Raw genomic sequence first — 14,448 nt, forward strand, 5'->3', positions numbered from 1 at the left:
CATCTCCTCCTCTTCCTTCTCCTCTTCATCTTCATCTTCCAGCTTCGTGTCTTTCCACTTCCATTCCCTTGAGTACTGCTCGAGGGTTGTGTGTGGCCGACGGATAACAGAGCTCTTGAGAACCCTGCGCTTGGCGATGGACGCAACTGTGTCCGGCTCGAAGTTCGGGACTTCGATGAAGGAGTGGGAGGCCAGTGGGGTCGACGAAGGACGGGCTGGAAGCCGCATCAAACTTCTCCTGTGCGACGCTATCATACTCATGTTGCCTTGCAGCTTGTTGCCGTTTCACAGGCTTTGAAGGGCCAAGTTGCCGGAGTGGCGGCGCAGCTCCTCCTCAACCTCTGCCACCTGTTCCCTCCCCTCCCTAGCCGCTTCTCTTCCTCCCAGTCCCTCCCCTCGCCATTCGCGGCACCGTCACGATCGTCGCGCCTGACATTTCCATTCACTGGCAACCGTTGATGGTTCATCCCCCTCATCCCCCCATCTCCCCCACCCCCACCCACCCACCCCACCCCCCCCATCCCCGCCCATCCCCACCCACCCCCCATTGAGAGTTGTTTTTGAGACAAGCTGGTGGGTAGTAGTGACTCAGTGTCACCGACCCGCCTCGGCGTCAAAAAATATTGGTCAACAGTAAACCTTCAATAAAGGTTAACCGCTGCTACATCCATGGGTGATACCCTGGCACAACCACATGGGAAAAAGTATAATACCATCTCTAATGAAAAAGTCCTAATACTTTACCATATGCAACACCCCACCCCTCGATCAGCGGGTCGTGACACGGACAATAAAAACATTAACTTCCCCATAAAATTCTATAGATGTTCTCTGCGACTCCATCAATTATACAATAAATTTTATTGTTCAAAGTAAAACTTATGGAACGGCTGAGTTCACTCCCCAACCACCACCCGCCCATCTCCCCTCCTCCTCTCCTCCTCCTCTTCCCCTCCTCTTCCCCTCCTCCTCTCCTCCTCCTCTTCCTCTCCTCCTTTCCTCTCCTCCTCCTCTCCATTGTCCTTGTGCTCCTCCCCATCGTCCCCTCGCTTTCCTAGTATCTCAATCCCATCTTTGGCCCCCTTAATTCATCCTTGTTCATTGTGAAGAAAGCGCAAGTACTCCTATATAGTTTCTTCCTCCTCCTCCTGTCCTCTTCAACCCCACCTCTTGAGCCTCTTTTCTACTGAAGAGAGCAGCGATGGGTTGCGGAAGCTCTGTGCAGCAAGTGAAGTACGACCCGTGGGATGCGTACGATTGGGACTCGTTGCCGCAAGGATACAAGCAGCATTGGGAGGTTCTCGGCTTTAACCGAGCAAGTTGGAACGGAAACATTCCTGAGCCTCGAACTCTCTCCACGGCATGGTCTCAACTCTCCCCGGCTGAGAGGAACTCTGCGACCGCTCTAGGCTACAACCAGCGAATGTGGGACAATGGCGAGGAATTAACCATGCTTCCTCCCCCTCCAGCATCTCAGCAGAAGCAGCAGCAGCAGCAGCAGCAGCAGCAGCAGCAGTATCCCCAGCAGTATCCCCAGCAGTATCCTCCGCAGCAGGTTCAGAACGCCAAGTTCTGTCAAAAGTGTGGCGCTCAGGCGAGCATGGCTCAGAACTTCTGCAACTCGTGCGGACAGCAGCTGGGCATGGCTGCTCCTATGGCGAACAATGGAGGAGGAGCTCCTCCTGGTTACGTGCCGACAGGATACATGATGCCGAATGCGAAGCCGAACCCTGGGTACAATCAGAATATGCCGAATGCTGGGATGTACAACAATCAGTACGTTCCACAGCAGCAGCAGCAGCAAATGATGGGTCGACCTGCCGGACGGATGGGGATGGGCGGGATGGGCGGGATGGGCGGGATGGGCAGGATGGCAGGAGCAGGGCTGGCAGGAGGAGCAGCAGGGTACATGCTGGGGGATGGTTCCATGTCAGGTGTGCTGGCAGAGGGAGCAGAGTTAATGCAGGACGGTTACGAGGCCGTAGCGGACGGCATGGAAGAAGTAGGAGGTGAACTTTCAAGGATATTATGCTGTCAAGTCTTAGACTGTTGCTCACAGGATACATGGGAGACGCGTTCGAGGCAGTGCAGTCTGCGGACTACGGTGGCATGATGGAGTCAGCAGGTGAGGGAGGATGAAGGAGAGTTGGTGCGTTGAGCGCTGATCTGACATGACATGCAGGGGACGCGATGGAAGACTTCGGAGAGTCGGCAGGAGGATTCTTCGAGGATGCGGTGGGGGCGATAGGAGACTTCTTTTAACGTTAAATGCTCTTAAAAATGCTCTTAATCTGCTACTTAAAGTAATGACATAAATTGTGATGGTGATGGGGAATGTTTGACGATGTTGCAGCAAGAAAATGTATGAAAACAAAAAACTGCCCGAAGAGCTAGTAGGGAGGCAGACGGCTGCCATGACTTTCTCTACGTCAAAAATCAAAAGCTAATGTCACAATGTACTGGAGAAGCTCTCCGTTCCCAAGAGTGTACAGGGGAGAATCGACGCCGAGTCGCTGCAGGAGAGGTCATGCGCTGTCTGCCATCCTTTCCCTTACCTTGTGCGACCCCATGCCTACAGCCAGTCGATACGCCACAAGAAAGCTGCAGGCAAGTGAGACGGCGGAGGAGGATCGGGAGCACCGGACGTGTGCGAGAAGGTATGGAGCAGGCGTGGGATGGGCTCGGTGAGATGAATGCAGGCGCGGCGACGAATCACGTACTCGACAGCCTGAGGGAGGACGATGAGCTGAGATGATCAGCAGGACGAACGTCACCTGCACGCGGCCGATGCGGAAGCGAGCGATCAAGTAGGCGATCACAAGAGCAGCACTGTGCGTCAGTCCCGTCAGGCAGTGGACAAGCAGTTTGCCGTTCTCAGCCTGCCAAGCAAGTCACAAGTTAGCAGGAGCTGAGGGGTCGTCTCACCGCCCGCATGAAGGTGATGGCCTCTATCCACTTCCTCTGCAGATCGTCATCTTCGCTGATCTCCATGCAATAATATGAAATGTGATCGGGGAACCTGAGCAGGTGTCAATGAGGACGAGAAGATATTGATTCGTGAGATGGCAGCAAGGTGATAGATACAGACATTGATAGACACTGATATGTGAGATGACAGCATGTCAATTGATGGACATTGATAGACGTGCTTCCTCCATGCATTCTACTTTTTCTTACATTGGGCGCACGATTTTCTCCAATGGAGAACGCACCAGCACAATCTGACAAGGGAGTGAGAAGGCGAGGAGAGAAGGACAAGTATGAGAGCACATGCGTGATGCCGCAAGACATCAGTGCCGAGTACTTCCTTGCTGCAGCAAGAGGCCCCAACCACAGCTTCTCCGGTATGATCTCTTGCGCCACCCGGCGCATGTCGTATGACCAGCCTGCGCAGGTGCACTGACTGTTGCGAAGATACTCGTAGAAGAATTCAGCATTGATCCGCTTCTCCCTCCATGAGTCCCACACGGTGGTGGCCGCCAGGTCATGGATCACTCCCTTGGTGATTACACTCCCTGCTTCGTTCTGTGTGGTGGACGGCAGCTGGGTCGGACCATGGCCTCCTGCCTGCCAGCTCTCCGACAAGATCTCGTCGTGTTCTTGCGATTGATCATAATGGGTCATCTACCTGCCCTCCTCAAACGTCTCTCAGACTGACTCCAGTCGTTCTGCTCACTGCTCTGAGTCCGCTATGTCATCAAAACGCAGCGGTCGATTCGCTTTCGCAAGCTAGGAAAGCAACAAGGTAAGCAATCAATAAACACTATGGTATAACCCTTGTTCTCAAGGATGCTTTGAGGATCATGATGTGTCAATATCAATTGTTCTCACCCTTGTGCCAAGCATTTCCTTCCCATCACCTTCTCCTCATAGTGTGCTGACTGCTCTTCTTTCATGTCGTGGGCACTCGTTTCCTTGGAAATATCTCGCCTTGCCCTTTGTCTCTATTTGCTATCAATTTCTCTTCCGAGCTTCGATCTTTTGCATGATCGTTAACATGTCTTAAACTGACCTCTTCATAGAGGAAAGCGCTCTCCCCTGCTTCCTTCACCCCCTGCCCTGCCCTGCCCTGCCCTGCCCTGCCCTGCCCTGCCCTGCCCTGCCCTGCCCTATCATGACACATCATGTCATGTTCGTCGCATCATGCCAAGTTCTCTCCATCTTCTCCTCTTCTTCGTCGCCTCCCCCATTCGTCTTCTGCATGAAGTTCCTCTCCACCAAACCCGAATACCCTTGGTGACCGTACCCCCAACCTTCCTACCCCTACCCCTAATTTTGATTGAATCGCCCCCTCATACCAATAATTGTATCAGCCCCTGGGTGAAAAGTCTCCACCGGTGGTTACGACTGGACCGACAAATTGATTTCCTGATCTGATAGGGGTTATCCAACCACCCTTCCCCTCCCAATTCACCCCTGGAGTACCCCCACCATTTTTGAAATCGACTACCCACTTTTATCTCACCCCTACCCCCTCAAGAAGACATACAACTGGCATGGATGTCTCCACTAGTAGCGCAGTTCATGCAGAGGAGCAGGGGGGAGGGGGAGCAGGGGGGGGAGAAGGGGGAGGACTGGAAAGGGCGCCAGTGGTGAAGAGGAGGAGGAGCAGGAGGAGCAGGAGTGGAAAGGGCGACAGTGGTGGAGATAGGTGTAGAAAGGAAGACAAGAGAGGGGAGGAAATGTGATTGAGGAGTGGGCACGGGAATGTTGGATAGGAAAGGCCGATGAGGAAAACTCCGTGGCGGTGTTGGCAACTGGGAGGGGCTGGGATGACAGAGGGTTGCGAGGGCAGAAGATACGCATTATGCAGGGAGACAGGGGAAGGAGCGAATTCAAGGAATGCAAGGAGCGCTCTCAGAGGTTGCCAAGGTTGAGTTGGATTGTGACCATGTTTGCAGATGCCCCCGAGGGCTGCGGGCGCAGAGCCAGTCAGGAAGTCAGCTCGGAATGCGCAAGATGCGGCAGGACCAAGGTAGGAAGAGGATGCTTGTATCTGTAGGAAGAGACGACTTTGTTAGTAGGAAGAGAACACTTGTGTTCTTGTATTAAGGGATCTGAACCTGCTGTCAAGGTCGTTGGACGAGCGTCAGCGGGAGCGAGCAAGGCTCGCCAGGCTAGCGATGCTGGTAAGGATGAGAAGCATCTTAGCAGCAAGCACTGGCTGCAGCGATTGAGACGAGCCCTGATCCTTCTTGCATGTGACGGTGGTGAACAGGAGCGAGACAACCATGTGACGGACAACACACACATGATGAAAGTGCACAACCTTGGAGGCGATGAGTTGATCGGCAAAGGTTGTGCGAGCATGTCAAGCTTCGCATGTTGGCTCAATCTTTTCACAGGCGAACAGAAGAAGAAACGAAAGAAAATCTCCTTGTTTGAAAGAACCAAGAATAGGTTTGTGCTCTATCCTACCTCCTCGATGGCTTATGAGGGAAATTCCTCAGAACTCTGGACCAAATGATGCAGGAAGCCGAGACAGAGATGGTACAAGCATATGGGGTATGAATCTCTTCTCTAGCGCTGAGACTGATCTAGGTGACAGGCTTCATATTATGACATCGTCAGCCCCCCTCCAGGAAAGAATGAGGTTGGACAAGACCCTGACGTTGGCGCCTGCCTGACAGTTGCATGCAGGGCATCGCAAAGAAGTTATGCTCGATCTGTGGCTACATCGCTCCTTACACTTGCCGCATCACGGGCATGCGTATGTCTTTGCGCTCACGTTGCGATGGAGGAGTGACAGACTTATAGGTTTCTGCTCGCGGCCATGCTTGCGGGTGCACGAGGAGACGAGGCTGAAGGGGCTCAAGTGACGCTGCTGGTTGCTGAGGTTTAAACTTGTACATTAAATGTATTCTCTTGTACATGCGTGACCAGCCCTCGAGATCATCAACAGCTGGCGATCCCTCGACACCGTCTGAGTCGTCTCTACTCTTACCGTGAGCGCTGTCGGTGAAATGATATGTGATATGTGATATGTGATATGTGCAAATGTGATATGTGCATATGTGCATATGTGATATGTGCATATGTGCATATGTGACCTGCAGATGGTTTCCTAGATCATCGCAGAATGCGTGCTTGCACTCCATGATCTGATTCCGAAACTGATGTCCCTTGCTGATCTGAATTGAGACTAACCCGGAGCTATTGTGACCCTGACAGCTGCTCTAGTTCTTTCTGCTATCCTCCCTTCTTGTAATCTTCTTTCCTTGTTCGATCCTCCTACTTCCTCCTCCCCCCCCTCCCCCTCCTCCCCTTCCCTTAACCCCCCCGCTTCCCCTCCACCAGCCATTCGCCCCCTTCCTGCCCCTGCCCCCTCCCGTAACTGACGTTGAGCCCTTACTACCCTCTTGAGTGTGACCACCCCTCCTCATGAGCACAAATTCGCGATTTTGGAAGGGTGGGGGTAACAGGAGCTTCAACAGCTGAGCCTATCATCTAGTAGGGAGGGAGGCAACGACAGGGAGCAGAGAGGTAGAGGAGGAGAAGCAAAGGGAGGGAAGGAGGAGGAGAGAGGAGAAGAGATGTCCTAGGAGATCACAAGCTCATCCTCGCTGAACCCATCTGTTCCCAGACATTGAGCTGGCCTTGTTGCTCGGATCGTCGGGAAGTGAACAGGATCGAACTGCAGTCTGAACCCCGTCCTGCGGCAACAGATGTCTTTACATGGCTGCCAGGAGGACAGCACGATCACAGCGTTGCTGAGCTCACCGAGGTCCTTGCTGGCATGCGAGAGGCAGGGTTACACCCCCGAGCAGCTGCTGTACCGAGGAGAAGAGGAGTTCCACGATGCGCAGGCCGGTAGAGAGGTCTCCTTCCTCCGGTTCGAGCATGCCGAGCTCGGGCGCCGGAGGAGGTTGAGGGAGGTGCTGAATGAGTACGACATGGTGTGCCGGGAGGACATGCGGGATGGCGACGATGTGAGGCACCAGGGGCTGCCGTCGAGCCTAATCCAGCTGAGCGCGAGGTCGTACGAGAAGGAGTTTGAGATCCTCAAGATGAAGCTGAGGGAGCAGATCGCGGACGTGATACGTGAGGACCTGAAGAAGGAGCTCGAGAGGAGCTCGCAGCACCATCATCCTCGTCCCTCCTCTCCAGCCAACGACAAGTCCAAGGGGCCCGCAGCTGGGGAGGGCAAGTCTGCCAAGTTCAAACCTCCTCCGCTGGTAAGGAAGCAGTCGGAGAACGCAGCGAGAATGCAGAGAGAGCGAGAAGAGCAGCAGAAGCGGAACATCCAGATAAAGGAGGAGCGAAGGCTGGCAGCTCTCGAGAGGAAGAAGCACGAGCTGCAGGAGGAGAACGAGAGGAAGCGGACTGAATTCCAGCTGAGGCTGTCCTCTGCGCAGGACGCGCTAAGGGACCACCAGATGAAGCAGGAGATGATGCTGGACGAGAAGATGAAGAAGAACGAGGTACAAAGGAAGAAGTTCGAAGAGGAGCGGAGGGAGGAGATGGAGAAGAGGAAGCACATCCTGCAGATACGGCAGGACCGAGTGCAGCAGGCGATCAGCGAGCTGGACAGCCGAGAGGAGGTAAAGATCAGCAAGCTGAAGCAGAAGGAGGAAGAGGCCGGGAAGCGCCTGCAGGCTCTCCGGCAGAACAGAGGCGCGAGCTCGGAGCAGAGGAGGAGGGAAGCGGAGTACAAGGAGCAGCGGCGGCAGGAGATACTGATGAGGGCGGAGTATGACAAGGAGGCGCGGAAACAGCATCTGATAGAGAGGCAACTGCAGGATGAGATACAGATTCAGCATCAGAAGGAGAAGAAGGAAAGGGAGAGGAGGCTGCACGTGGAGTTGGAGAGGCAGCGGAAGCAGGAGAGGATGGAGGCGATCGAGCGGTACCGGCGCATGGAGGAGTACAAGAGGAAGCAGCAAGCAGAGAGGATCGATGAGGAGACTCGGGCGATCCAGCAGCGGAAGTCAGACATGAAGAGACTGCACGAGTTCATCCTGGCGGAGAAGCGAGAGAGGGAGCACCTGAAGAAGCTCATGGTCGACAGCGTCAGGCACTTCGCCGTGACGCGCGTGTGGAGCGTGCCAGAGGAGGTCAGCTCGGAGATCGACTACAACGAGATCAAGTCCGCCATCCAGGAAGAGTTCTGGAGCCAGAGGACGGGATCGCATGCGCTGAGGGACCAGGAGAGCAGAGACGTTCTCAAGCCGGCTCCTCCTTCTACAGCGCCGGGGCATGCTCGTCAGGTCTTCGTTACCCAGGAAGCAGAAGGCTCGTGGAGCAGGGGGGATACTCGGGATCGCCTCGACCATCACCCGAGACTAGTCGACCCAAGGGAGGCACAGGGAAGGTATCTTCCTCCTGCTCCTGCTCCTCCCCTTGTGCAGCAGCAGAAGCAGCGCCCCAAGTCTGCTCACGTCAGTTCGACTCGCGTGGTCCTGTCAAATTCAGGTCACCCACTCAATGGGATCGCTCCTCTTGCTCCGCATCCAGACCACAGGGAGATCGAGGAGGGGCGAGAGCGTGAGATAAGGTGCAGTCAAGAACAACTCTCCCTCCCTCCCTGCCTCCCTCCCTGCCTCCCTCCCTGCCTCCCTCCCTGCCTCCCTGCCTCCCTGCCTCCCTGCCTCCCTGCCTCCCTGCCTCCCTCCCTTCGAAGCTCTTCCATCCCTCTACCCACCCCATGTCTCGTACCATGATCTTCTGCTTCTGACAAGCGGAAGGAGTTTCAGGCAACCGGCGAAAAAGCTTCGAAAGAAGAAGAGGATCAAGAATGGGTTCGCGCAAACTCCGCTCCTGCCTGCTCCTATCATGCATGTGGTCGAGAGCCTTCGAAAGTGAGCAGCCTGATCAGGAGGAGGAAGCAGGAGAAGAAAGCAGGAGGAGGAAGCAGGAGAAGAAAGCAGGAGGAGGAAGCAGGAGGAGGAAGCAGGAGAAGAAAGCAGGGGGAAGGGGGCAGACAGAGGAGAGGGAGGGTGTAGAGGGGAGGGAAGATGAGGAAGGAATGAAGGGAGTTATGCTGACGGTGTTGGATCTCAGGATTCAGAACTTGGAGCTGACACGCATGATTCAACTGGAGGAGGTTTGGTGAGATTTGGTCGATCAACCTGATGCCTCGACAGGAGCAGGAGAAGCGGCGAGAGAAGATGTACGAGATGGCTGAAGATGAAGACAGGACGGTGAGACGAGACTGTCGAGTTGGAAAGAGCTGACAGTGGGTGGCAGGAGTTGAAGAGAATCTTTGAGAAGGAGAGGAGGAGAGGAGCTCAAGAGATTATGAAGATGACTGCCGCACACGAGGAGCATCTTGCTAATTTATTAACACAACATGTGCGATGATTAGAATTCATGTGAAAAAAGTCAAGTAAAAATTGAATAACACAAACACAACTGAGAAACGAAGAATGTTTCTTCGACAACTCAATCCCTGCCAAACAGAAGCCCTTGAAGGATGAGGAGGGGGGTGAGGAGAATGCGGAAGAGACCCTTGAACGGCAGGAAGACTAGCTTCATGACTTGCTTCCACAGGGGCTTGCCCTGGCTCCCCTTGACCTCCGTAGGCATGTCCTTCCTCTCCACCGAGCGAGTTTGATGCTTGTCAGCCGCCGCCGCTCTCTTGGCTTCACTCTCCTGCACCAGCTCCTTGGTCACTGTGATGACGTTGTTGAGATTCCCGTCCTTGTCCTTCTCCACCTCCCACTGGTTGCTCGTCGTCCACTCTCCATCGAGGATGAACTTGAAGTGATACTTGCCGGGGGGGATGGGGATAACGCCGTTGAACTCGTTCTCGTGCTTGCTCAGCTTGAAGTGCTCCAACCACTTGCTCCAGGACCCAACCACAGTCACGTCCTCCACTTCATCCACGCCCTCACTGATGGAGAAGAAGACCGGCAGGTTGGCCGAGCTCAAGTCCACGTCCTCCGACACCGAGGACAGGAACTCTGCCCTCCTCACGACCACTTGGGGATCAGCCTCCTTCTCGTTCGTCTCGCTCACCACTGACTCAACATCAGACTCTGCTTTCCTCAGCTTGCTGGTGAACCCAGGTGCTCCATTCATCCTCCCCACTCCAACGTCGTTGGCCACATTCGCTGCCTCCACAGAGGCAGCTGAGCACCACTGAATCGCGATCAGGAGGCAGAGTACGTGAGTGGAGAACTTGCTGGAGGAGAGTGGGGCCATGTCGTTATGCTCAAATCTTGTGCAGCACTTGCCCTCCTACAGGGAAGGGGGAAGCCAGCTCAGGTAGATTGAGGCTAAAACAGCTCAAAAGATCTCCAGTTGCGGCTCTGAAAAAAAGCACCAGTAAGAGGCAAGACGTAGAGAAGCATTGCTCCTCTCTCCTCCTCATCCTCATCTAATCTAAATATTCGCAAAGCACAAGATGCTCCTATCTCCCCACCCTCATAAGTGGTCTACTCTTTCGGCGATGCCTCCTCATCATCCGCTCTTCTGCTCCATAATATGATCGCCGATGGTGTAGTGGCAAGAGGGTTCGACTAGTTACTGCTCGGCTTATCATCTAAAGTCACGATTGGCCTATCGTTTCCCTCTCACGATCACATCTCTTCATATCTTCCTCCTAAATTCAAAATGACGTACCTGAGCTCTAACACATCATCTCTATCCTGCCTTCTTGCATAGAACCAAAACAGCCATCGGCGAACGAGAATGCTATGTTGACCTTCTCCATCCAACACCATTCACTTTCATCATCATCTTCCTCCTTAGCATCGCTATTCTGCCATCGGCGTCTCCCCTCATTCTCTTCATCTGCCATGATCTATGGCCACCTCCTCCTGCCAACGGTTTCATCAGCCGCAACTCCCGCCATAGCGTCTCCTCATCTATCTCGCTGGCCACCTCTACCCACCCCAGCTACCAAACTGTACCCCCACCTCCAACTTCTTCACCCCCTACCCCCAGAAAAACTCAAGACCCCCCTGACTTCGCAACAAAGTACCCCCTATTTGACGTTATGGACGATTGCTAACCCTGACAATATCACCCTTTACCCCCCTGATTGCCAGGTCAGACCCCCCTACCCTCAATGTCTCTACACCCCGAATACCCCACCCCTTCACATCTCGCAACCAACAAAATATTGATGACCTACCATCCAAACACCCACCCCCTCTACTGGATTCACTAATGAATACCCCACCCACCAATAGCTATGAACATGAAATATACCCCATCTTTCTCACAAAAGGAGACTCAAATACCCGGTCCGGAGAGACGTACCCCATCTGGTGTCGCAACTACAAAAGTACCCCACCACCTTGTTACACATGACCCCACCCTACCAGTCAAATTGTCGTTGTGACCCTCCCCCGAGATTCAAAAAAATGTCCCGCCAAACTCAAGGCTTATCTGGTCTGCCATCATCCGTTCCCTCCCTCAGTCCAAGATGCCGTCGGTACCAAGATGCCGGGCCCCGGGCCCCGGGAGCTCATACCGCACAAATTCAACTGCTCCCCGCACGCACCTGTCCCCGCACTGTCCCCGCTGCTCCCCGATGCCGCCTATGATGGCGCAGGAGCTGGAGAGGTTGTCGAGCGACATGGTGAAGGCAAGGAAGGAAGAGAAGCTGCTCACGGAGCAGGGGAAGCAGCAGACCCTCACTTTCCTCGTCCAGGGACAGGAGGAGGCGCGCGTGCTCGCCCTGCGCGCCATCGTAGCTGCTCGCGCGTTCGATGGGAAGTTGGAAGGTGCAGGGAGCCTTAAAACAGTGTCGGAACATGGAGAGGGGGGAGAAGGAGAAGCAGCAGCAGCAGCAGCGGGAGAAGCTGAAGGTGACGAGGACACGATTGTGTTGAGAGACCTGAAGGTCGAGCTGCTCGAACACGCCATACACTATATGTACACGGGTAGCTTCGAGGTGGATGAAGGGAACGTGCATGATATGCTGAAACTTGGGAAGAGGATGAGCCTGCCCGGGGTCATCAACATATGCTCCTCCTTCCTCTCAGAACGCTGCAGCAGCTCGTCAGTGTGCAAGGCCCTTGCAAGCGCGGAGGCGAGCGAAGCAGCGGAGCTGAAGGAATTCTGTCTCAACTTCATGGACAGGAGCGCGAAGGACGTGCTGGGCGACCCCTCGTTCGTTGAGCTGCCGAAGGAAGTCCTGCAGGAGGTGCTGAGGAGGGACTCCCTCGAGGTGGAGGAGGTGGACTTGTTCGCAGCGGTGGTGAGGTGGGGGAAAAGGCAGGCCGAGATTGTTGAGCAGGAGGCAAGGCGGATGGCGGAGGCTGCGGCAGAGGCAGCTCCTTCAGGGGAGGGCAACAACGAGGGGAATGAAGGAGGAGGAGGAGGAGGAGGAGGAGGAGGAGGAGGAGGAGGAGGGAAACGGGACAACCGTCCCTTCCTCGAGATCGCCCTCAGCGGGGTAATCGACCATGTTCGTTTCCCCCTCATATCCCCTGCTGCCCTCCGGGACGTGGTCCAGCCTTCTCTGACGGTGGAGCACGAGGGGGAGAAGCGATGCGTCGCGGAGAGGTACGTGCTGGAAGGCTACCAGCACCATGCTCTCACCAAGATCGGGCAGCCCAGCAACGTGGAGGAGGAGAGGCGGCGGCCGAGGAAGAATCAGAGCTCGTCGCAGGCTGAGGTGAACAGGGAGGAAGAGGAGGAGGCAGGGAGGGTGGAAGAGGCGAGACGCCGGGCAGGCCGCACGGTGAGGTGGCTGGAGAATCTCCCACGGCAGGCGGCGCGGGTGAGCATGAGGGGGATGGGGCTGGGTTATGCGGATGCGGTGGTGACGGCAGAGCACGTGAAGAGGGGAGGGAGGAGCCTTGAGGAGATGGACCTGAAGAACAACGACTTGGACCTGTCCTCCATGCAGGTGCTTCTCCCAGCGCTGGGAGGATGCAGCGGGCTCAAGGGGCTGGCTCTCGGGGACAACCCCATCTTCACTGTGAGGGCTCGACTGTCGAGGAGGTGAAGTACTGACGGCAGCGAGCAGAATATGGGGGAGAGAGATGTAGAGGTTGTACAAATGCTACTTGCCAACCTCAAGACCGTCAAGCTTGAGAAGCTCGGGTTAGGGAGCACAGGGATGGACGATAAGAGCTTGAGGGGTCTGGTGGAAGTCCTTCCTAGCTTCAGGAGCCTCAAGGTCCATATCACTTCCTGCTCCCTCCTGTGGCAATACATAGTGACATGCTCCTCGTCCTCGTCCTCGTCCTCATCTTCCTCTTCTTCCTCGTCCTCGTCCTCGTCCTCATCTTCCTCTTCTTCCTCGTCCTCCTCCTCCTCCTCATCATCATCATCCGCTTTCTCCTCCTCCCACCTTCAATCCCTCCCTCCCCATTTCCTTTCTCCACCCTCGACCCTCTCCTCTTTGTTCCTATTCTCGTCTTTGTTCCCCTCCTCTTCTCCTTCCTCCTTTCCCTCTCTCTGCCTCCCTTCCATTTTCTGCCTCCTCTCTTCAGGTGTTGGGTCTCAGCGGAAATCGTCTGACCAGCGAAGGGGTCGAGTTTCTTCTTACACGCCTCCAGGTGACGTGGGGGAGGAGGAGGATGGAAATGATTCTACTGGCTGCAAGCACAAATTGAACTTGTTGCTGCAGAAACTGCGGGAGGAAGGAGCTTGTTTGAGTTTGCACACTCTTATCCTCCATGACAACTCTATATCAGGTTGAAACCTCACCCTCTCCCCCCCACCCACCCATCCTCTCCTCCTCTTCCTCCCCTCCCCTCCCCTCCCCTCCTCTCCTCTCCTCTCCTTTCCCCTCCCCTCCTCTCCTCTCTCTCTCCTCTCCTCTCCTCTCCTTCCTGCTGCTCTACTCCAATCTCTACCACTTCATATTCTTCTCAGTACTTATCCCCTATCGCAATCCTTGCCTTCCTTCCCCTTCCATCCACCTTAGCTCCTCGCTCCTCTCCTCTCCTCTTGCTTCTCAGTCTGCGAACTCCTTCCCCATATTTCCTTCTCCTGATCTCCTTTCCTCAGATGCGGAAGTTTCGAAGCTGCAATCTCTTTCACCAAAGGGAATGATCGTGCAGTTGAAATCCGATAGGTGACAAGCAGTGCAATCAGGGTTTGTTTGTAGATATCCGAGGTGATATAAAGTCCGACCTCCACGCAGCATCGAGAGAAAATAAGGAGAAGGCAGGAGGAGAAGGGAAGTGAAAGTTTCGAAAGCTTGTAATCAGAAAGAACAGCTCAACTATGCCAGTCGAAACTAGAATGTATCTCTACAACTGTCAACTAAATATGTACAAATGGTACAAAATCAATACGCACTTCCTCCCCCTCCCCTCCTTCCAGCCACCACCTCCTCGCTACCTCCGTCCCACTCCCTTGCTAAGAAGCTCTGTAAATCTCTGGCATGAAAACGCGTCGGGGCTCTTGAAAGGCGGCAAGGGAGGGAAGAGGAGGAGCAATTTCAACTACCACACCCTCCGTCCTCCTCCCGTTCATGATCCTACTCGCCTGTTGCTATCAAAGAAGGTCAGAATCGAGCAAGAGAAGTCAGAGAGGAGGAGG

The 14,448-nt window shown here is 54.8% G+C and overlaps 6 protein-coding genes across 6 annotated transcripts; 4 read left to right on the top strand and 2 right to left on the bottom strand.

Annotated features, from left to right (window-relative positions):
* Positions 1-1,201: 1,201 nt before the first annotated feature.
* GUITHDRAFT_113636 (hypothetical protein) lies at positions 1,202-2,262 on the top strand (the record flags this gene model as incomplete). Its single annotated transcript, XM_005827078.1, has 3 exons — positions 1,202-2,009; positions 2,060-2,125; positions 2,183-2,262. The coding sequence occupies 3 exons, from the start codon at positions 1,202-1,204 to the stop codon at positions 2,260-2,262; spliced, it is 954 nt and encodes a 317-aa protein (XP_005827135.1).
* Positions 2,263-2,429: 167 nt separating this feature from the next.
* GUITHDRAFT_142887 (hypothetical protein) lies at positions 2,430-3,896 on the bottom strand (the record flags this gene model as incomplete). Its single annotated transcript, XM_005827079.1, has 9 exons — positions 2,430-2,513; positions 2,556-2,601; positions 2,646-2,728; positions 2,775-2,879; positions 2,926-3,019; positions 3,178-3,221; positions 3,271-3,599; positions 3,629-3,680; positions 3,861-3,896. The coding sequence occupies 9 exons, from the start codon at positions 3,894-3,896 to the stop codon at positions 2,430-2,432; spliced, it is 873 nt and encodes a 290-aa protein (XP_005827136.1).
* A 995-nt stretch (positions 3,897-4,891) lies between these two features.
* On the top strand, positions 4,892-5,819 carry GUITHDRAFT_113638 (hypothetical protein; the record flags this gene model as incomplete). The annotated part of the gene is made up of 8 exons (XM_005827080.1): positions 4,892-4,975; positions 5,025-5,129; positions 5,219-5,297; positions 5,346-5,400; positions 5,451-5,505; positions 5,549-5,593; positions 5,641-5,710; positions 5,758-5,819. The coding sequence occupies 8 exons, from the start codon at positions 4,892-4,894 to the stop codon at positions 5,817-5,819; spliced, it is 555 nt and encodes a 184-aa protein (XP_005827137.1).
* A 624-nt stretch (positions 5,820-6,443) lies between these two features.
* GUITHDRAFT_164722 (hypothetical protein) lies at positions 6,444-9,343 on the top strand. The gene is made up of 5 exons (XM_005827081.1): positions 6,444-8,494; positions 8,685-8,798; positions 9,001-9,043; positions 9,084-9,140; positions 9,187-9,343. The coding sequence occupies exons 1-5, from the start codon at positions 6,666-6,668 to the stop codon at positions 9,298-9,300; spliced, it is 2,157 nt and encodes a 718-aa protein (XP_005827138.1). The 5' UTR covers positions 6,444-6,665; the 3' UTR covers positions 9,301-9,343.
* Positions 9,344-9,381: 38 nt separating this feature from the next.
* On the bottom strand, positions 9,382-10,143 carry GUITHDRAFT_113640 (hypothetical protein; the record flags this gene model as incomplete). Its single annotated transcript, XM_005827082.1, has 1 exon — positions 9,382-10,143. The coding sequence occupies one exon, from the start codon at positions 10,141-10,143 to the stop codon at positions 9,382-9,384; it is 762 nt and encodes a 253-aa protein (XP_005827139.1).
* A 1,336-nt stretch (positions 10,144-11,479) lies between these two features.
* GUITHDRAFT_113641 (hypothetical protein) lies at positions 11,480-12,901 on the top strand (the record flags this gene model as incomplete). The annotated part of the gene is made up of 1 exon (XM_005827083.1): positions 11,480-12,901. The coding sequence occupies one exon, from the start codon at positions 11,480-11,482 to the stop codon at positions 12,899-12,901; it is 1,422 nt and encodes a 473-aa protein (XP_005827140.1).
* Positions 12,902-14,448: the final 1,547 nt, after the last annotated feature.

Source organism: Guillardia theta, assembly GCF_000315625.1.
Source record: "Guillardia theta CCMP2712 unplaced genomic scaffold GUITHscaffold_69, whole genome shotgun sequence".
Classification (NCBI taxonomy): Eukaryota; class Cryptophyceae; order Pyrenomonadales; family Geminigeraceae; genus Guillardia; species Guillardia theta.

Bases quoted from the DNA above. Each gene is read 5' to 3' on its own strand.
- GUITHDRAFT_164722 (XM_005827081.1), top strand. From the start codon at position 6,666: ATGTCTTTACATGGCTGCCAGGAGGACAGCACGATCACAGCGTTGCTG. The intron at 8,799-9,000 runs GTGAGCAGCCTG...GTTGGATCTCAG, and splicing joins GTGGTCGAGAGCCTTCGAAA to GATTCAGAACTTGGAGCTGA. The intron at 9,044-9,083 runs GTTTGGTGAGAT...ATGCCTCGACAG, and splicing joins GCATGATTCAACTGGAGGAG to GAGCAGGAGAAGCGGCGAGA.